The sequence below is a fragment of the Peromyscus leucopus genome, chromosome 8a (assembly GCF_004664715.2).
Source record: "Peromyscus leucopus breed LL Stock chromosome 8a, UCI_PerLeu_2.1, whole genome shotgun sequence".
Classification (NCBI taxonomy): Eukaryota; Metazoa; Chordata; class Mammalia; order Rodentia; family Cricetidae; genus Peromyscus; species Peromyscus leucopus.
In genome coordinates, this window is record NC_051085.1 from 22,541,386 (window position 1) to 22,563,579 (window position 22,194).

General features: G+C 40.6%; 1 protein-coding gene across 3 annotated transcripts in view; it reads left to right on the forward strand.

The window, feature by feature from the left end:
• Window positions 1-22,194, forward strand: part of Nkain2 (sodium/potassium transporting ATPase interacting 2) — a 1,053,517-nt gene that overhangs the window by 1,021,415 nt on the left and 9,908 nt on the right. For all 3 annotated transcript variants that reach the window (XM_028868382.2, XM_028868380.2, XM_028868381.2), the window contains one exon: window positions 2,977-3,037. In XM_028868382.2, the coding sequence (XP_028724215.1) occupies window positions 2,977-3,037 (61 nt within the window). The remainder of the gene's footprint in view (window positions 1-2,976; window positions 3,038-22,194) is intronic.

A 22,194-nucleotide genomic window follows, 5' to 3' on the forward strand; every position in this document is an offset into this window, starting at 1 on the left:
TATTTATTCTTATTTTATGTGCATGAGTGTTTTGCCTTCATGTATATTTGTGTGCAGCATGCATACCTAGTGCCTGTGGGGGCCAGAAGAGGGTGCCTAATACCCTGGAACTGGAGTTACCCACAGTTGTGAGCCACCATGTGGGTTCTGGGAGTGTAAACAGTGACCTCTGCAAAGACAGTCAGTGCTCTTAACTGCTGAGCCATCCTGCCAGTCCCAACCATTTCATTTTGATTACAGTAACTCAGATCTGTAACAATAACCTGATTCTTTGTGCCCAATTGCTTCTCTTCAAATGGTCAGAATGCCTCTGCCCTGGACCCCTTTCCTTCTCTCTGAACCTTATCCTTATTTCCCAGTTCTTCTCTGAACACTTCTTAGGAAATGTTGCCTCACTTGTCTTTTGCCCACTGTATTCTCTCAGAAAGCCTTTCTATGGCTCTGGGATTTGTCGCAAGCATGCCAGCCTACAATCTACTCTAGGAATGACCTGCCGTCTCTTAGGAGAATTAATATACTAATCTCGTCTTGAAGAATGAGTAGATTACTTTAGGTGCCAGGTGAAGCTGGGTAAGGAGAGAAGAGTGTACAGGATTAACACTCTCCGCGGGCACAGTGGGAAAATGAGTTAAGGGAGAGCTAAGTAGAGAGGAAAACACTATTTTGTTTTCCTGCAAACTACTAACAGCTTTCAACAGGACTGAGTTCTAAAGAGGTGTGGTGGAAAGGAAGCTAAAATGCTGGGCATCACTTCAGGAGGAGTGAGGACTCTGCCAAGAAAGTTATGCTTTCTCAAAGGCTGCCCCTCTACAAGAGCAATTGGATACACACTGTAACCCTGCTGATTAGATCCTGATCTGCCTATACAATTTCCACGTCCACTGCTCTAGGATGAGGTCCCTAAACTTTCATCAGGTAGAACTATGGATGGTTGCCTTAACGTACACATAACTTTTCTGCTTCGGGATCTCACTCTGGAAAAGCAACTTTTATTACTTGTCTTCTGCAAAAATACGTATAAGTTGATCCAAGAGTGGCTGCAGGGATTAATGAACCAACACATGAAAGCTACTGTACTGCCTGTCACCTATACAATTTTTTCCCTCCTGGCTACTTCTCAAATCTACTTCAAATGACAAATTCTGCAAGATGGCACATTCCTTAAGGCTGGGACTGTGTCTAAAATAGTGGCTCTAACCAAGGGCAATTTTGCCCTTTAAAAGGGACATATGGCAATGTCTGGAGACATTTTTGATCGTCTCGGTGGTTGGCTGTCTTTGTTGTAGAATGGTACTGTTTAAATGTGCACAGCTTCCACAGTGGAAAGCTGCCTAATCATAAATGTCAGTTGGCAACCCAGGGTTAGTCTCTATGGTGGCTTAGGTAGCATTTAAGAGATGCACGGATTTAGAAACATTGGAGATTATTAGAAACTCTGAAACTCTCTACTGTGGGCAAATTTTATAAATTGCTACTGGAAAGACAGAATTAAATTAGAAATATATAGGTGTAGGAAAACTGGAAGATAGAGTTTCTGAATCTGATGCATTGGGGGAAAGCACATTTACATTTGTATTTAGAGGTGACCAATTTAAAAGCTAAACTTCTTTTAATCAGCAGGCTTTTATAATGGAATGCAACAGGATTTACTTTTCTATCAAAGGAGCTCCCCTGGTAGTTAGAGAATGCAGCTGAATACAATTACAAGCTCACTGATAAGCAGGATGCAGGTCCTTAGCTGCATTCGGGGAGAGTACACTTAATAATTGAGAATCTAGCAGCGACACCTTAATGAGGAGTTTAAAAAACACACTGGCCCTGAATCTCAGAATTTGTCAATACTTGTTACCTAGATTTTCATTTCAAAGTAATGAAGTGATAAGTAAGAATCAAAAGGAAAGTTTGTGATTGAGAAAAAATTGCTTTACAAATAATTCAACAAGTACTTAAAGCCTGAAATAAGAGATTAAACCATTGATAAGTCAGTAAAACTTGACCACATATAGTAGAAACATAATGTGGAGAGGGAAGTCAAGAGTTACAGGCAGTACCTAGGGGACTTAGACAACGTCCCAGATAATCATTAACTAGCTAGGGCCAGACCCAAGTCCCAAGGACAGAATAGAGAATAGAGCCTTCCCATGGCTCTTGACAAATAAAAGATTAGAAAAGGTTAATATAATCCCATGTAAATGCTCAAACCACTGTGTGACTTTTTTTTTTAATTTTTATTGTTAGTTTTTTAAAGCGTGCTCTAGTTTGCTTTCTGTTGCTGTGATAAATGGCCTGACCAAAACCAACCTGAGAAGGAAAGGGTTAATTTGGCTTACACTTCAAAGGAAGCAGTCCATCAGTGACAGAAGTCTGGGCAGGAACTCAAGCAAGAACTGAAACAGAAGTCATGGAGGGATGCTACTTTCTGGCTTGTTTCCATGCTCATGCTTCAACTGTGTTTCTTTTTACATCCCAGCCCCACCTGCCTAAGGATGGCTTGACATCCCAGCCCCACCTGCCTAAGGATGGTACCACCCATAGCAGGCCCTCCTACACCAACTAGCAATCAAGAAAATGGCCCCCAAGACATGCTCACAGGGCAATCTGGTGGAATCAGTCCTGCTACTGAGGTTCCTTCTTCTCAAATGAGTCAAGCTAACAATAAAATTTAGACATCACAACAACAAAAATGGATTTTAGATAACCAAGTGATATCCCTAAAACCATTTATTTACACAAAACAGACTCATCAGGTTGTATTTATATAACTATTCATTATACATACATAAATAAAACAATGTATTTATCGACTAGATGGGTACAGCTGGAGTCAAACATCCACAACAGAGTCGAGATCCAGTGACAACCATGTTGGAAGCCCACATGGGAATCTAACTGCTTGTCTTTGAAATGCTGCTCCCCCAGGGAGGTTGGACACTCTGGCTTTCGTGTGATGTCTAAAGCTTGTCCATTCTGTTTCAGCTGGCGGGCTTCATCTACGCCTGTTACGTTGTGAAATGTATAACTGAAGAAGAGGACAGCTGTAAGTATTAAAGCTGCGTTCTGTGTCTTTCAAGTTCAAAGCTTCCCTTAGGGCTTCCTCCCCAGCATTCCTGCTCTTAGACAATACTCCTCAGCACCCCAGCAGAACAGAAAATAAGCCTTTGGTGCCCATCATGCTAAGCTAGTCTTCACAAAAGAATCAGCATACTAAAGAACAGAGAAGCACTCATTTTTGGAAACATCCTTTTCCCCTTTCATTGAAAAGTATTTCAAAAATCTGTTCTTAGAACAATTCTAGTAGAGACTACAGATGGGAGATTAGAGACAGACGTGAATTCTAAATGCAGTTAGCTTGAATATTTTCCTTTGTTACAGTTCAGTTACTATGTATTGCTAATTAATCAGTTTCATCAAGGACTACCAATTTCAACAATCAATAACTTATAATAGTTCTTAAAACTGTGCCAATAATTGAATTCCTAATGGAAATCAGTTGCTATGACAATGATATGTATGCCATGATCTGAGATAGCATGGCATAAAATGCTATGACATGATCTGATATGGCATTGTATTGGCATGACATGTTAAGATATAATGTGATATGGCATAATCTAATATGAAAGATATCTGATCTGATATGACCTGATCTGGAATGTTATGATATGATATGGCCTGTTAGGGAATGACATGACATGATATAATGTGAGATGATTGATATGATATAATATAATCCATGCTAAAACATTTTGAGTAGTGGGGCAGGACATGGTTGGCTACTGTGGGAAAGGGAAAGCTGGGGTCTGATGGGTTCCTGGATGTCTGTTATGAGTGAATGAGTACATAGAAACGCCTCTTAAGGAAAGTAGAGCAGGGACACAATAATTGTCTGAGTGTAGACAGGTTGTTTGAGGTGTAAGAGAAGGTATGCAGCAAGCACTCATCATATGCACAAAAGCCTTATTCAGAGACCATGGCCGATAAAAGATACAGGGATTTTTAAATGTATGGACCTAACAGGCCATGTAATCGGCATCTTTCCAGAAGAACACTTTGCAAAAGAGATTCCTGAAATGCTCATGCTCATTTTACAAGACTAAAGACAAGTAAATTTGACACTGAAGATTCAGAATGCTTATTTGTACACTGACGTCCTGAGAGTGGTCTAATAAAGAAGTATGTGCAATTTTTCCTAATTGAGTTTTGTTAGCATAGTACTAGGTAAGCAGAGCTGACAATACGGATCAAAGAGAGAAACAGAAAGATTTTTCTCTATAGTCACAGTTCCTTAGGGAGAGTACAGCTTGTCCTGAACTGTTTCCATAGGGAAGATAAAAAGGGTAGTCTTAGGACAGAAAATAACAATGATAGAACTGCTGTGATTAACTGCTGAGGCATGGTAAGCAGGTAGATGTAGGACTGAGTAGCTGCTCTTAAAGGGAGTGTGCCTAATGAGCTAACTAGATGGCACAGTGGTTAAGAGCACTTGGTGCTCTTACATAGCACCTAGATTCAATACCCAGCACCCAAGCTGCTGCTGTTTGTAACTCTAATTCGAAGTGATTTGACTCCCTCTTCTGGCCCCATCTGGCACTGCATGCATGTTGTACTTAGTGGTATTATAAGGCAAAACACCCACACACATTTTTAAAAATAAAAGTGATCTACCTAGGCCAACAAAAAAACTTGATCACCTAAGTTTGATCCCCAGAACCCACATGGTTGGAAGGAGAAAACAAACCCACAGGTGGTTCTCTAACCTGTACACACAGGTAAAGTAAATAAATACAATTTTCAAAGAGTGGTGCCCTGTGAAATCCACAGTCACAGTCACTTTACAGTCACTAGTAAAGCAGCTGGTTTAGAGCTATCTAAAAGCCAAAGGTGTTTTTATAATAAGCTTAAAAACAGCTAGTGTCTTTTGTGGATGTTAAAACCTTAATTTATGGGAACTAATATATGAATAATACAAGGCCCAAATATTGGTATAAAGAACCCTTTCATAAAAATTCTTAAATATGTCAGAGAATGCAAATTCTAAGGATGTGTCTTAGAGAATTCTTTCCTAAGTAAAAGTTTTACCAATATCATTTAAATCCAAAGATATCAGATGTCTCCAACCTCTTCAGATGAATCTTCTGCCACAGCATCTCATAAAATGTTACCCAAAACTTCTAAAAGTAATGTATTTTATCTATTTTGTTTTCTCCCTCATTCCTGCTTTTATTAATCCAGAGTGTAAGAAGCCATTTCATGAACAAATTTCTCAGGTTGGCCTGAGAACTTAAGGAAATCTTTCTCTGTCTTCCCTTTGCCATTGGCACTGAGCTGATGCTAACAGGCCCAGTGGACAGTCTACAGATGTTCATCAGGGCTCCTTGTGTACAGTTACCTTTGGTGACTTCTGTGGTCATGTCCAGCAACAATCAGGAATGTTTACACAGCAAACTGTCGACTGGTGTTTCTCACACATTACCGTCGTCTTAGCCTCTTGCCATGTACTTATCTGAAGATACTGCCCAGAAACCGGACTTCTAATAATCTTAGATAAAGAGTTGAAATTTTTGTCCAACTTTGGGAAATCATAAAGAAAATTATTTTGACCCTTAATTTTTATGAAAAACAAAAAGTGTCCTCTGAAAGCAAGCCTTGAAGAATTTGAGAGAGGTTTGACGTCTGTGCGACACTAAGGCCGGTGTCATGTCTGTTTGAAGCCACCTGCTTGCCAAATCAGTGACGTCTCCATCCCTAAGAAGACAGTCCAGGTTCCCTAACTTGGTGAGAACACACTGGAGAGATGAGGACAGGCTTCTGTCTGCTGGGTGAATAAAGTAGGCTTGGGGCTGACCTGCAGTTGAACAGCTCTGTGCTGGATGCTCACAGACAGGAGTGTACCCAGCCAAAGTCAGAGGGAAGAGGCATCAGCTCCCAAGGAACCATGAACCAGGAGCAAGGACACAAGTTAGACTCTATGAAATAGTAAGACATAGAGGATAGTAAACTGCACAGCACAGGGATGAGGGAGAAAGGGAGGGAGGGGAGAGAGAGATTGAGAGTGATAATTAACGTTCCAGGCTTCTTTCACACTTACTACGTAGCCAAGGATGACTTTCAGCCCGATCTTCCTGACTTCTCCCAAGTGCTGGGATTGCAGGTGTGCCACCATGCCGTGTTTACGCAATGCTATGAGTTAAGCTCGGGGTCTCATGGGTACTCAGCGAGCACAGTACTTACTGAGCTACACAGCTCGCCTTACAGCAGATGCATTAGTACAGCATCTCTTTCCAGTGGAAAACCCCTGAACCTGGACTTACCTGTCTGTTTGACCCCTTAGTCTAAACCAGAACTGCAGCCTGGCAAATGAGCTAAAGGCACACAGTCACAGCACACCACTGCCACCTGCTGTGCGCACTAGAATATGACATCAAGTAGTGTGTTGAGGATGTGCTCCTGCTTTCTATGAATCACTAGGGCTGCCATGATAACACACCACAGCACTGGCAGCTTAAACAACAGAAACTCATTTTCTCCCAGCTCTGGAGGCTGAACCTCCAAGATCAAGGTGTTAGCACGCACTTTGTCCTGAGACCTCTCTTTGCATTTTCAAAATCCTTACATGGCCTTTCCTCTTATTTAAAATTTCCAGTCCAATTGGACTGCTGCCTTGCCCTGATTTAGCAGGAATCTTAACGGGTCTTATTAATAAAAACAAACCCCGAGCCAGGCATTGGGGTGAATGCTGGAGGATCAGAGAAGCAGAACAAGCCACAGCCACCTCACCTCGCCAACTCCTCACCTGATTCTGTTTCCTCAGACTGGAAACCTTTGAGTCCTCATCCAAATGGATCTCAGCTGAACTGTTGCTCAGAAGCCTAAAAGCTTAACCAGCTATAGTTCCTCGTCCTCACGCCTTAAATACCTTTCTGCTTCCTGCTATCACTTCCTGGGATTAAAGGCTCTTGTTACCACGCCTGGCTGTTTCTAGTGTGGCCTTGAACTCACAGAGATCCAGGCAGATCTCTGCCTCTGGAATGCTAGGATTAAAGGCGTGTGTGTCACCATTTTCTGGCCTCTATATCTAGTGGCTGTTCTGTTCTCTGACCCCAGATAAGTTTATTAGGGTGCTCAATATTTTGGGGAACACAATATCACCACACCCTGATGACCATATTTAATTTTAATTAGCTCTTTAAATGCCCTGTCTCAAATGTCACACTGAATTTTAAGCCTTCTACTCATGAATTGAAGGGAGGGGACACAAATAAGGTTATAACACATAACACACACACTCACGATAGTACACCCAGATGTGCACACATACATGCACATGAACTCACAGTATGTTTCTTGGATATATGAGTATATTTATGGGGCCAGAGTAGACCTAGCCTTAGATTAGAGTTTTGGGGTGCTAACACATGCTCTCTGCCATCAGACAGGAAACCCAGCCATCACCTCCAACTGTGACCTTGTCGACTCTTAGATGAAAAGTTCCACACCAGGAAAAACTAAAACCTTGAACTCCAGCTCAACCAGCCTGCCTTAAACCAGGCACCGATTTGAGCACAGTGACCCTTACACCACACGTGGGTGTGTTTGTTCTGCCTAAAGAGGACAGGCTTCCTCCAGGAGAGTGGGCGTCCTCACTGTGTTCTTTGTGGCCGAGCTCTCCTGTCTCTGGCCATACGGAGTTTTCCCTCTAGCCCCAAGTCTCTTCCATCCCACTGTCTGTTCTTGTTGACAAACATCTGTAAAAGAAATGGAAGTGTCAGAGATTCTTGGTCTTTGGGACTTTTATCTTATACATGGTTCTTTTCTCTTTCTTAGTTAGACTTCCCCTCTCCTGCACAGCTGTGGCCTGTACCACTTCTGTGACAGAGATAAGAATTTATCTTTATGTGTCACCTGCTATTAAAAGATCTTTACAGAATCACTAATCCATGAGGGGGGAAAAAGTCCTTTAATATATGACTTCTCTATTTTCATTACTGTTTTTTTAAGTATTGCCATTAGCACAAAGTACAACTAAATCTTGGTCTCTTGCACATGCATCCATTTTTGAGTACCTTTTAAGTACATTTTCTATATATGTGGGTTCCTTTACTTGATGATTCAACCAATGGTAGATAGGAAATATTTGGGCGGTGGAGGGAGTGCATTTGTACCAAATATGTCCAGGCTTTTTGCCCTTGTTAAAAGTTCCCAAATAGGATAACAGAGCAACTTTTATTGCACAGAGCACTTGCACAGCATTGGGTATTAGGAATGATCTAGAGATGACTCCGTGTACCCCACAAGGTGTGTGTGGGTTATATATAAGCTCTGTGTCATTTTTTCTAGGGTACCTGAGCATTTATGAGTTTTTGTATCCACAAGAAAGTCCTGGAATCCCCATGGTTACTGAGGGATGACTGTACCTACTACCTTATCTAATGGAGATGCAATGTATTTCCAAATGTTATTCAATATTGAAATCACCTGGGAAAAAAAGATGTGGAATGTCATTTAAAGATAATAACCTAGGGGACTTATTCTGAAAGCAATATTGGAAAATGAATTCTAGCTATTTAAATTTGGAGTTAGACACATACACATGCCCACCAACTAAACGCAAATGAATAAAAAACCTGTCCAGAATTCTCTGAAGTCAAGTAGCCTAGGGACAAAAGTCACAACTGATTTATAGAATCTTTCTTTTAAAAAGAAAACCACAGAAAATTATTCACTGCTTTCAGGATAATAATTTTCTATTATTTTTGTTTGATTTTTCTTCTAAAGCCTGCTGGCCTACAGTATTTATCAAACTACATTCTGTATGGTTTGAGCATATCTCCAGATATCCAGAACCATCAGGCTTGAATGTAACTCCTTGAGCACAATCACTTACTATGCAGGGGCAGTAGATGGAGATATATTCTGCCCTTAAAACATGATGCTTCATCTTGCTCGTAAATGAATAGAGGTTTGCTACAGACAGCATAAAAAAAAAAAATACAGATTAACCAAATAGTAAGAGGCAAGAATATCAAAATGGCCAGAACTGAGTCCTTGTCTTCAGTTAATGTTTTGACACACCATATCTTCACGGTTTTCATTCTGTCCTTTCTTCTTATCAACCGCCCTCCGTTCTGTCTTGTCTTTCCTCCTTCCCACCCTTCCTCCTTCTTTTCGTACCGTCAGTCATCTGTCTTATTTCAACTGTGGTTGTTCAAATCATACTACACACTGTGTTTGGTAACCTGAGGTCTCTTGTTCTTTTAAATCGCTCCTCAAACATAACCTCAGATGTGGCAACAAACAGTTCAGAAAAAGGTTCAGCGTACTGTGTGCCTGAATGATGGATGGAGTTGTGACGGGCGGAAAAATAGTCTGTTTTATTTACAGAGAGTCGTAAACAATGCAGTGGAAGATACAGAGTTCATATATCGTCATTTGGTCACCTGTTTATAATTATTGCAATCGTAGGGGCTTAAAGATTACCAGATGAAATGTCCTTGTCTAAACCTGCCAATTTCCAATCAGCCCAAAACTCACCATTTTCCCTTATCTCTGAGCATCATCACATATTATTAAAGGCTAAAGGTCCGGACGTCGGATGCCATTAACACGTAGCTGTGCCCTGCAGAGTCCTAGTGGAGTCCCAGTGAGAGAAGTCGTCCTCCTCCCTTCCCACCCTCCCTACGCACTGACACTTTGCATTTTACGTAAAATCCTCTCATTCTGCCTGAGATTTCTTTCCAGTGATGATTTCTTCAAGCGTTGAAATGATAAGATAAATGCTGCTTATTGCTCTAGTTCAACACCTAAATTTTGTAAGCCTCTAAAGATTAAATCACTGAACTCCCCGTAATCCAGAGTATTGAAGCTGACTCTCCGGATAAAAGGGTGTTGGGTGCCGACAGTACCCAGACACGTCTCATTTCCCACTGTGTCCTAGCACCAAGCATATCCCCACCTGGAGGAAGACTCGGTGTGTTTTTGAGAAATAAGGTGTTAACCACTAGGCTGTCCCCAAACATTTCTTGGGATATATGGAAGATGGCACAAAATGCGACACCTCCTTAGACTTTGGTTGATTCCAGGTGGTTGAAACGCTGAGTATATTAAAGCACCTTTCATCACTTTCGAAGCAAAAAGCAAAAGGGAGGAGGGCGGATTTTGCCATATGTAAAAATAAAAGATTGAGTATGTGATCAACACATGAGACAGATGAATACGCAGTGCCACCTATGAGTCACATGGGAGTTCCTTTCTGCAACAGCTGCCTTGGTCTCTAGCAGTGATCCATGTCTCTTCACATTGCCTTAGTTAGCTAGGTCAGGTCTCATCTACAGCTCTTGCATTGCTCCCCCGTGTGGTCACTTCCGAGAAACGCACCAGCTCTGTTTCTGAATTTGGATTTTCAAATAAAAAGTGGGAAGCTGGTTCTTCAACAATCATTTCTTGTTTCCTCCCTTTTCTCATATTATCTACTCTGTTATGCTAGATGGCTTCTCATTCACACAAACACAGTATATCCGTCTTTATGTAAATCTAATCTTTCCGAGTCAAAAATGTGAGGGGAAAAGAAATGATTCATTTTTCTGTTGAGGCCCGGGTTTCTAAAGAATCAATATACAGGCAACAGCATTCAGATAAGCAGAGAAGATTTTTATCCTCGGCATACAAAGGAAGTATTTCATGCAGAAACTATTTCTGGCACCAGGAACTTAAATTAACTAGTAGGGGAGAAGAACAGGGCGATTGTTTTAATCGGGCTCAACAGAAAAGAATTCCAGAGAATATGAATGGAAAGAGAAGTGTAATAGCATTAACAAAAAAAATCATTTGAAGAAAAAGAAATCTTCCATTTGATCATTTTTCCACCTTCCAATAGTGTGGACCCGGTCCACCTTTGGTAAATGCTCTGTGCTTGTTACTTCACATAAATAATGGCATAGGAAAACTAGGAGCCAAGTTGCAGAACAGACTTTGTGGCACCAGGATTTTTAGATACATGTTCATAAAATAAAATTGCTTGGATACTTCTGTCCCAACTCCAAAGAACAAAATGGCGGCAAGACAGAGAGCTGGCTTAGGGGAAAAACCCTCTGGACCAAAGACGGTTGTCTCTTCATGAATGTCCGCTGCACCATATCCAGTTTGGCTTTGTTTTGGAAGTGGCGTGGAAGAGAGACAGGAGGGTGATCTTAGCCATCCATACATTTGACAGAAGAACTGAGATATACCAGATCTCTGAGGACCCACTAACAGATATGTGAAATAAAAACAATGGAGCCAAGTCGCCTTGCATGTGGGCCCTGAAAGAGGACCTTGTCACTGAGTGAGCTCGGAGGGAAGCCCTGGATGCCCAGCGACATTTAAAGGCCTCTGCAGCAGAGGATGCTCTAGGTGGCCTCTGCTACAATAGGTGGGTATTGCGTGGTAAGGAGTAAAAGAGAAACAAACCTGAAGCTCACAGGAGGTACAGTTTGTTTAAATAATAGAAAGTAATTAGGCTGAAGACAAAAATCAGTGATGGCATTTTATAATTCTGATTAATTTAAAGGTTAATTTCCTTTGGTGCAAAAATCTTATTTAAAACGTTTACCAGGAAAGGAAATTAGGATGTTATTATCAAGGGGTTTAGAGCACTTCTGGGAATCCATGTCTATTATCAATTGGAAATTAGGTTAGGTCTGTAGTTGGAATTTCAATTCAGTGTGTGTGTGTGTGTGTGTGTGTGTGTGTGTGTGTGTGTGTGTGTTGACTCAATCTCCAAACCAACTAGGTTGGTTGGGGCAGACAGTGTGAAATTTGCATTTGTTTGTTTATTTGTTTGTTTACAGGATTAATTATAAATGTTTCCAACAAAGGAGTCTAGTCTATACATGAACAATCCTGACACAAGAAGAAAATTGGATATGGCTTGCTGCCTCTGTAACTAATGAAGTTGATGTTGAAAGAATTCCCAAGAGCAGGGCTGCTAAGGAAGAAAGAGTACAGGTGCACATCCAACATCCCTGAGATAAAATGAATAGGAACAGTACTTCAATGGCTCCAAACCTGTCAATCCCACTCTCCTCTCCTGGGCCCTGAATTGTTCATCACTCCGTTTTCCCACTGAGAACTGTCAGACCTCAGGGTCCAGCTGCTATAAGCAATCATCCTTCTATACCCATGGGAGATATCTCGATCCTCCATGGAATTGGAGATGCTGAAATCTCTTACGTAATATGATATGGTGCTTGCAAATGACCTACACATCACTCTGGTGTATTTTGAATCATCATGGTAATACCTAACACAGTGTAAACGCCATATAAACAGCTGTTGCATTGTATTTTGAGGAAATGTTGAAACTAAAAGTCTTCACATGTTCAGTACCAGCATTATCTTTTTTTCTAGTACTTTCAACCCACATTTGCTTATATCTATGCATGTGGAATGTGTGTATATGTGTGAGAGAGAGGGGTAGGAGATGCAGATGAATTCATCTTCCAAGAAATTTGTTTAATAACATAATCATACTATCCAGCTAAAAATAACTAAAATATGGATTTACCCCTTTAATGTGTCCATCACTCCCATTGGTGTGCAAACCAATCCCAGAAATACAGAATTATGCAAAATTTTAGAACTACGAACAATATTGACAATCACATTCTTTAATTCCTAACTTTATGGTAGCTGGAAGGGACACAGGAGATGTCTTGCTAGAAGTAGAATAAGCCAGGGAGGCGGAAGTGAGACCGGAGTCTGTGGTTCTCAGCACACTTTCCTCATCACTTCACTCTGGTACCCCAGAGAGCTTCTTTCAATTGCTATTTGTTGAGCAGCCCATCTGTGCACTTCCAAGGAATGAAGCAAGAGACAAACTGATACCAACTTTACTTTCATGATGTCTACAGTCCAACAGCCAATTCCCAGGAGAAAAGAGACTAATAATAAGTCAAGAGAACTCAGACAAGGAAAGTCAGAGTACCACAGAATACAGTTCCAAGAATCTCAAGTGATAGAAGACAGGGGCATTATTCCCCCAGGAAATGATACTCCAGCTGAAATTAGAAGGATAATTTACAGGGACACATATACAATTGAATAAAAATAGACATGTTTTTTGTTTTTTTTTAAACCAGAAAACTACTTTAGCTAATTTTTAGGTCCATGTTGTCCAAAATTCTGCCATAATCAACATGTGAATAATTTTACATGTTTTCAATTAGCCTAAAATAGCTAAATTGCTTTCAGTGTGTCTACATATCAATAAGAATGTTGGGTAACCGCTGGCTATCCACTACTGCTGCCCTAACAAGACGAGGAGAGTTTAGGCTCGGGGGTTTTGTGATTTTTCCTTTCTAGACCTTGCAAGATAATATGATTACACAAACATTACAAGGCACAAGGCAAGGAATATTTCTCTAATGGGTGATTATAGCATGCATATTTACATTTTATTTCTCTAAATATACATACATTAATGTGCCCACCATCCTAATTAGAACTGTTGCATTTAAATGGGTTGTGCATTCTAAATATATCCTGGATGTCAGCTAAGATATGCCAAATCATGTCTAACTAGCTCGTCTGTAACTTGAAATAACCGCTCCCTTCCATTTCTTTCTAAAAGGCATGTCATGTGTAATTGAAAGCAATTCTAACAAGGGTGAACAAAACAAAGACTGCAGGATCCAGTCAATCTAAATGCTAACCAAGCCCAGGCACATGGAAGACGAAGTTGGCTCAGCCATGTCATCATAGTCTGTGTGCTTCTCCACATTTATGGAAAGTAGCAAAAATAACCGGATTCATCATTTTCTGACACTTTGGTTGCTTCACTTTCTCGGCGCTTATCCAGGTGCCTGATCAAGCCTCTCTTCCCCTCCCTGCTTCATTCTTTACAGTCAGCAGATTGCACCTGGAGCACCTTCATTACCGTGGGAGAAAGCTTCCCTGAGACCACCGTTCTGAGACTCTCTACCTTGTGTAACTTCTCTTTCTCCTCATTCTCCTGCCGCTGTCCTGGAGAAAATTCCCTCACTCATGCTTCGGAGCTTTGCTGCTCCCTTTGACCCTCTTTCTTTATACCTTGTTTCTCATCCTCTGCCTCCAGGGAGGGCAAAGGCAGCATTGCTCTTACACGCACAGTGGATGTCCTTCTTCACCTGCCTTTTTTTTTTTTTTTTAACACTTGGATTTGCAGCATCCATGCCTGAGTAAATAACAATGCAGTTTCTCCATTTCTAATCACGGGTGCTTGCCCATCAGAGAGAAAAGGCACGAGCGCTGGCTGTAAATGCATACTTCACATGCCTGGCTGGCCGCTAGCTGCTGCTCAACAGTGTCCCTCACCCTCTGACAGTGGTGTGTCACAGTCTCCACAAGGCCTACTCCTAATCTTTCCAGGCTCCCTAAGCCAAGTATTCAAACACAACTTGACTCTTTGGTCCTCTTCCGCAGACCCTCAACGACTCTGGCAAATATCCTATTGTACCCCTGAAGCCCTGCCCAAATCTGAAAGGAACTGGTAAGCTTCTCTTGGCAGAGTACTCCATCCTCCACCATTTGACCTGCTGCCCAATCCAAGATGCTTGGCTCTCACTCTCTGTGTTCTTGCCCACTTTCTCCTACACCCTTGCCAAACATGCACTGGCCACTAGTAAAATAGGATGGTCCCGGACTCCCTTAGTCCTTATCGATAACAGACAAGCTGACTTCTAAAAATATTCAAAATACAAAAACTGTCTTATGCAGCTGTGCTTTGATAAATCTTCCTGCAGTATGGCACACGAGCTATTTTTTAATTATTATAGAACTGAAGAGTCTCCATAGACCTGCCTCGGCCCCCGCCCAAGCTTATACTAATGATGTCCTTGTTTATATCACTCCGTATAAAACTCCAGTAAATTCAGCTACAGGGTTTGCTTCTTTGAGCCTTATCCTCATCTACTCACGTGGCCTGGGACATTCTAAGTTTGTCAGGAAATAGTCTAAATATGCATTTAGAGTATAACCCCAATCACTCCCCTTGTATAAATATTTTCTTTAGTAAAATAAAGATGGGATCTAACACTTACCCATTGTGTGTTTTTAATGCTTTACACAGCTGAGAGATCTGATACTCTCAATCCTTCAAAGCTAAAATTGTTTAGATATCCCCAAAGGTGTCAATAATGGTACTTAACATCTCGGGAGTAACCAAAAGACATCAATGTAGACTTAAAGTCCACTTAATAGGAGCGAATTCATGTTTCATACTGTAAACCTAGCCAACCACCAATGCATGGTGAGGTCATGGGTCCTAGAGGAATAGCTAGAGGAATGCCGCATTCCTAAACCAGTTTAATCCATAACCGTATTCTAAATATTTATCTTCATAACCACAGATACATGTAAATGTCACCGTTCATCGAAGAGACTACTTTTTGCAGCACATGTGAACAATTACATAAAGTCACGACTAGTTAAAATGCAGAGAACCAAAAATAGTATAACCAATCCCAAACATTTACAACACAGCTCCCACACCTAAGGCTCATGGAACATTCCAGAAGAGGAATAGGAGGGCCAGAGACACAGGATGTCTGCTACAAGATGGTGTCTTCAGTATATAACAGGAATCTGTATCCATGAAAACTCAACAGTGTGTGTGTGTGTGTGTGTGTGTGTGTGTGTGTGTGTGTTTAGCAATAATCATTTTAAAAGAAGAGACCATGAATTTGAGAGGGTGTCCATGGGAGGAATTGATGAGGAGGAGAGGTGGAAAGGCCCTGAAGTCAGTACTTAAATATGAAATTCTAAAAAAAAAAGTTATATTTAAAAAGGAAGAAGAAATTAAACCTCAGAGGAAATAGGACTTGCTTAGAGATACCATACTGTAAATAACTACACACCCTCTGCCCAGATCTTATCCTTCACTTTGGGCTACCCCTCAGCTTCCTGGGTCATTTCAATTCATGTCATTATTCATCCAAAGTTACTAACAATGAACTTGTGGTCTCAACATAAAACCATAAGACAGCTGGGCGGTGGTGGTGCATGCCTTTAATTCTAGCACTCAGGAAGCAGAGGCAGGCAGATCTCTGTGAGTTTGAGACCAGCCTGGTGTACAGAGGGAGACCCAGGAAAGGTGCCTAAGCTACACAGAGAAACCCTGTCTCGAAAAAACAAACAAACAAACAAAAAAACACATAAGACAGTATTTTTTTTTTCAAGACAGGATTTCTCTGTGTAACAGCACTAGCTGTCCCAGAGCTCACTCTGTAGACCTGGCTGGCCTTGAACTCACAGAAATCCACCTCCCTCTGCCTCTGCCTCCTGCATTCTGAGATTAAAGGCATGCACCACCACCTAACTCAAAATTTTCTCTATGACAAGGACTCCCCTGGGGATTCAGCTCAGCCTAGTAGATTCAGTCGAGGCAGGTCCAGTCCCCTCCTCCCTTCACCCAGGCTGAGCAAAGTGTCCCAGCATAGGCCCCCGGCTCCAAAAAGCCAGCCCATGCACTAAGGACAGGTCCCAGGTGGGAATGGGAGTTCAATTGGGGGGCAGAAAGGGGGGCCAGGAGGAAGGGAGGACAGGGGAATCCGTGGCTGATATGTAAAATTAAGTTAATTATAAAATTAAAAAAAAAAACAGAAAGAGAACTGTTTAAAATATACAGAAGATTAATCAGAAATGGCCCAAATTTAAATATTTGGAACCTAGTGCCCAATTCTGCAATGTTGGGTGGTGGGATCTAATGGGAAATACCAGATCATATAGGCACCACCCCATTATACAGACACCACCTCATGACTGGATGGGTGTAGCTGTGTAAAGGAATTTAAGGTCTAGTCTGTCTCTCTTGGGCTCTTCTGCACAGTGTTTTTGTCTTCTCGGCAAGATTCAGCACAAATTTTGAAATTAGAGACCTCCTTGCTGCTACCTTATTCTTATATTCTTTGGCTTTCAGAGCTGTGGAAATAAATGTCCATTCTTAGAAAAAAAATCTCTGTGGTATGTTACTTCCTGAGAATTAGCAGAAATAGTCAAAAGAAAAAAAAATAGTTCAGCATGTGCAAGTTGTATTTCATTTTTGTTAGATATTTGGAAACAGAAGCTTCAAGTAGTTATTCAAACAACTTCTAGCTAAATCCCCGTTTTATTTATTATGAGAGTAAGGTTGTTCTTGCTTTTCATTTTCATTGATTAGCATGTGACAATGGCTTAGCATTTTAAGCTTCTGCTGCAACTAAGAAGGACATGAAAAATAAGATCCCAGGACCCTAAGCAAATCCGCTTGACGAGCAGAGGAAGGAAGCACCAGTTCTGAGTCAGTCCACGAGTTTCAATCTGTTCAACATGGGTACTTGCTGGCTGGAAGCTCTTCATAGCATAACACTTTAGTGACCTTTCGGGCAACAGCAAGATCACGTGTCCTTATAGGGACTGTAGTTTCCTAATCAGAACTGAAGAAGGATATGCAAAGCTCAAAATTCATTCAGGGATTTTAGCCTAGACAGCACACCTCAAGTTCATACAATCAGTTTGAATTGCCGCCACCAAGGAGGTCTGAGTGGGAGGAAGGAGAGAGGCCCATTCTATTCATTTTGGCCTGTGGTTAATTGTGTTCTAAATTCCTTTTGTTCACCTGGATGTAAGTACCCTTGAAATTCATACCTGCAGAGATAACACCGGGTTTTCATAGGCCTACACGTATTCTTTAATGTCTTTCAACGTGCTCTCCTAAATATTTAGGCTTTGGTTTTGGCAAGCTGCCCTTGCAGATTTCCCTTCATGGTTCTCTTCAGCTCTGTCTCCAGAAGAAAATATGTTGATTAGTGGCCTTGTCATTAATAACAGAGGGACGATTTTATGTGACAATACCTCACTGCCAACTTGTATTTTAAAAGGCAGTTTTAGTTTGCTGGACTAAGTGTTCATGATTTAATTTAAAGAAAAGGGAGGCTCACAACAGGGAATAGATTTTAGCAAAGAACATTTTTATTTTCCTGAATATTTTTTTTAATTCTACTATGATTTGTGTTATTAAATCATGGTTATTAAATTGATATGGCACTTTCTAATTTAAAATAATTGCATCTCCCTCTATGTCCCTCCTACCATAGGATATACAGACACACCCTCATTGCAGATAGGAAAACTAAAGCCACAGGAAAGGACCCCAGAACTTGAAATAAAAGTCATATTCCTAGAAGGTCGTTGGAGAGGATGGATGTGCTGGCATCTCTGCTGTGGGGAAAGGTGCATGGGTGTACCAATGTTCATATACATTGAATTTTGTGTATTAATTATGTAGGGGTTTTGCATATTTTTTGTCTTCCAGGCACCAAACACAAATCCGCGTAATGCTAAAGGTTAAACACGTTCAAATTTTATTTTGGCACCTTCTGTCCAGTTCTGCACTTCACCTCAGAGTCCTGAGGATGTTCAGTAAGAATAATGTTTTTCCCACCCATCGTCAGTATATGAAACACTAGGGTAGCATCCAGTGGCAGATGGTCCTCTGACATGCCACATTGGCACTAAAGCATGCCCCGACATCCTTCTTTCTCTCATGTCTCTTAGCCAAAGAAGATGAAGTGGCAGCCTCTTCCTGATGGAATCCACAAAATTTATTTTGTTTGTATCTAAAAGATGTTCTCTTTATTATTGTTCAAGGCCTGGTGGAGGGGAGGATAAAAGCACTCGGTCAACTATTACTTGAAATTTTACTATCATCTTCCATGGTCTGATCAATCGCCTGATTTTCCTTTGTAACCTAAAGTGTATAAAGTCTGTCCAGTAAATAAGAATTGAGCGTCTTCCACAAGCCAAATGCTATTGTGTGTGTTTTTAAGCTACTGTAGTAAAAAGCACAGGACAGTAAATCTCACACAACTTACATTACAGTGGTGGAGACAGTCACAAAGAAACCAGTAGATTCATACTATGTCAGACGGTGATAGCTACAATGAAGCAAAGCGAAGCTGTATAAGGAGACAAATCCATCACTCCCAGCTCCTGCTTTACAATGGTAGCTGCATTTCCCTTTTCCTGCACCCGACATTCAGCCATATCCCTTTTCATTTAAATGCAATATTTCATAAAGGAAGCCAGCCACTAACTCCCTAATGATATTTGCTTTGGTTCTGTGGAAACACAACCATCTTGCACTAGTCAACAGATTACCCCCTCCCATTCCAACACCTACTACAGCCTGTGTTTCCTACCTCTTTGTCAATTTCTCTTGCATCCAATGACATCTTTCCCTCCCCACAGCCCTAATTCCGCTTCTGACCTCAGGAATTCTTCTGTCTGCCTTTCTCATTTTTGCATTGAAGATTGAAATAACATAGACAATATGCCAAGTCGCTATAAAGAAAGCATCTCGTTTCACTTTGAAAACCCTCGCTATAATCAGAGTCATACAAGACATCACTGAGAATAAGGACAACTCTGGGCAGAAAGGGCTGCTTGGGTGCTTATTTGGTGTCCTGCAAAAGTTTTCAGACACCAAGCACAGGACCCAAACCTTGAGCACTGTTGCCCATCACCTTGAATATATTACAGAAAACAATGACACTTCATTAACAATTCACTGGTAAATACTAGCAAAATAATCTCCAAGTCAGTTACTGTTGACACCAGAATCTTCCTAGATTATTAGACTGGAGATAGGAAGGAGATGAAAGTAGTTTTCTAAAAGGGACAGAATAAAGGTGCTGGAAAATGAATAATAAGAGAGACATCTACAGCTAGTCCATAACTTAAGGGACTCAAAAATTTTGTTTAATGAATGATATAAAAGGAAAACAAAAGGCTGAACGTTTTAGCTTGAATACAAGATGTAATTTGGTCCCTTTGATCACTTTTGGAAACCTTAAAGGGATTTACTAGGTAGGAATGAATGAGGAACAGTCCTCAGGTTCCAGTGTATGGAGGAAGAAAACAGAATGCCCCACTTCTAACACCATCCTCAGCTGGTCATTGCCTCAAGCAAAAACTTGGCTTTATTTTTAAAGATAACTATTACTGCTCCCCTGACAGTAATATCATAAAGATAAATGATAAAAACTGAGAAGGTCTGAGCAGCTGCTCAGCAGTTTGAAATTGTCAAGAACTTGGTTTACTTTTTTCTTTCAAGAACTGAGGAGATTTCTCATTGATAAAAGGTCATGTTTTTCTGAAAAATAAAAATAAATGAAAAATACAAAGATAAATTATAACCCAAATGGTTAGCTGCTGTCTCAATTACATGGAAAAGATGGGTTAGATATTTCATAACCCCATCATTCAGGCAAGTTTCAGATAATGCATTAGCTCCTATATGCTATTTGTTCAATATAATTGTTCTAGTCCAGGCGAGAAAGTTACAGACCACAACACATATAAAGCCAAATTAGAGTCGGCTATCCAGAGTAGGCTAACACTATAGAAAGAATATTAACCCTGAAGCTCAGGGTGCAGCACTTATAAAGGCAAAAGCCACAATGACATCACTGTCAGATACAGGGGAGAGAACCTGGTAACATTGATTTGGGGTATATATTACACTTAAGTATATATTTTTGGTTGTGCATTTCGGTCATGCATATGTTGCCAAGGTCAATGAGACTGTTCGCGTGGATAAGAGTTGAAAAGCACATGAGCAGACACAAAATGGATCAGGCTAAGATCAGGACAAGATAGCGTTACTTTGGTCACTCAAATGATTATATAAAAGAAATTTAAAATAGACCAATGTGCCATTAAGATACGTTTTTTCTAATTTAGTCTAATTTATTTTTCATTGTTTTTATTTAAGGTTATAATATAATTGCATCATTCCTCCCATTTTGCTCTCTCCAAATATTCTCATCTACCCAACCCCCTTACTCTTTTTCAAATTCATGGCATTTTTCTTTAATGGTTATTAACTGATATAGATAGATCGATAGGTAGGTAGATGGATGGATAGATAGATAGATAGATAGATAGATAGATAGATAGATAGATAGATAGATAGATGGGATGACAGTTAAATTCCTAAATATGTAAATACAACATGCTCAGTTTGTATAATGTTACAGTATATATATATTATTCAACCAATGGCTGACCATTTTGGTATTGGATAACCATCAGTGTGCTCTTCCCTGGGGAAGACCATTTCTCCCAGTCTCAGCATCCTTTAGTTGCTTGTAGTTTTTTGTCTAGGACTGAGCCTTTTGATCTTTGGCCCGTCTGTGTTAGACTATCCATTGCTGTTGTCCTCACTAGGGTTCTGTTTAGACAGCCATGTTGATGAGACTTAAAACACTCTGACATTCCTAAGATACACAATCTCCTACCAAATTCCTGTCCCTCTGGCCTTTTTAATGTTCAAGTAATTCACAAGTAGTTCAACTTTTTCAGTTGAATTCAATCTTTTTTTTTTTTTTTTTAAGCGTGCGCCACCACCTCTGGCTACACAGCCAGTGTTCTTTTTTTTTTTTCTTGAAAGATTTCTTTATTTATTTATTATGTATATAGAAGAGGGCACCAGATCTCATTACAGATGGTTGTGAGCCATCATATGGTTGCTGGGAATTGAACTCAGGACCTCTGGAAGAGCAGTCAGTGCTCTTAACCTCTGAGCCACCTCTCCAGCCCCCGAATTCAATCTTTTATTTCTGCTTTCTTTATATGTGGCATCCCAAAGACACCCACACATGGTTCAAAGAATTATCAGATTCAACTACTACACCAACAACCATAATCTTAACTGTATGCTCCACTAGACCCATCTGATTCCTGTTCCTTCTCAGATCAGGTAGAGAATCATCTAAACACTTACTGAGAATAAATACAGCCAGAAATTGACCACACACAACTTCCTAGACTGTTGGGCTTTGGCATGTACCTCAAACAATAAACAGTGTCAAACATGCCCTCTGCTTCTGGTTTAAGTTTACTTCCTTGTGTGTGAAACGATAAAAGTCCATATAAATTACACACAGAGGTTTTTTCTTTTCTCATAGATAACTAATGTTAGAACCGATACCATGCCCCATGTCTACCTTCAGGATCACAATCATCAAAAGAACTGCATTGACTCCTTTAGAGCTTTAGAGTTATATTTCTCAATACCATTATTGTAAGCCAAACCCATCTACCCCCAACATAATAATCATGTATAATGAAGAGCAACCTCCAGGCTACTCAGGTTGCCTTCATAGCACAATCTCGGGTCACACCTTCATTCCCTTCTGACCC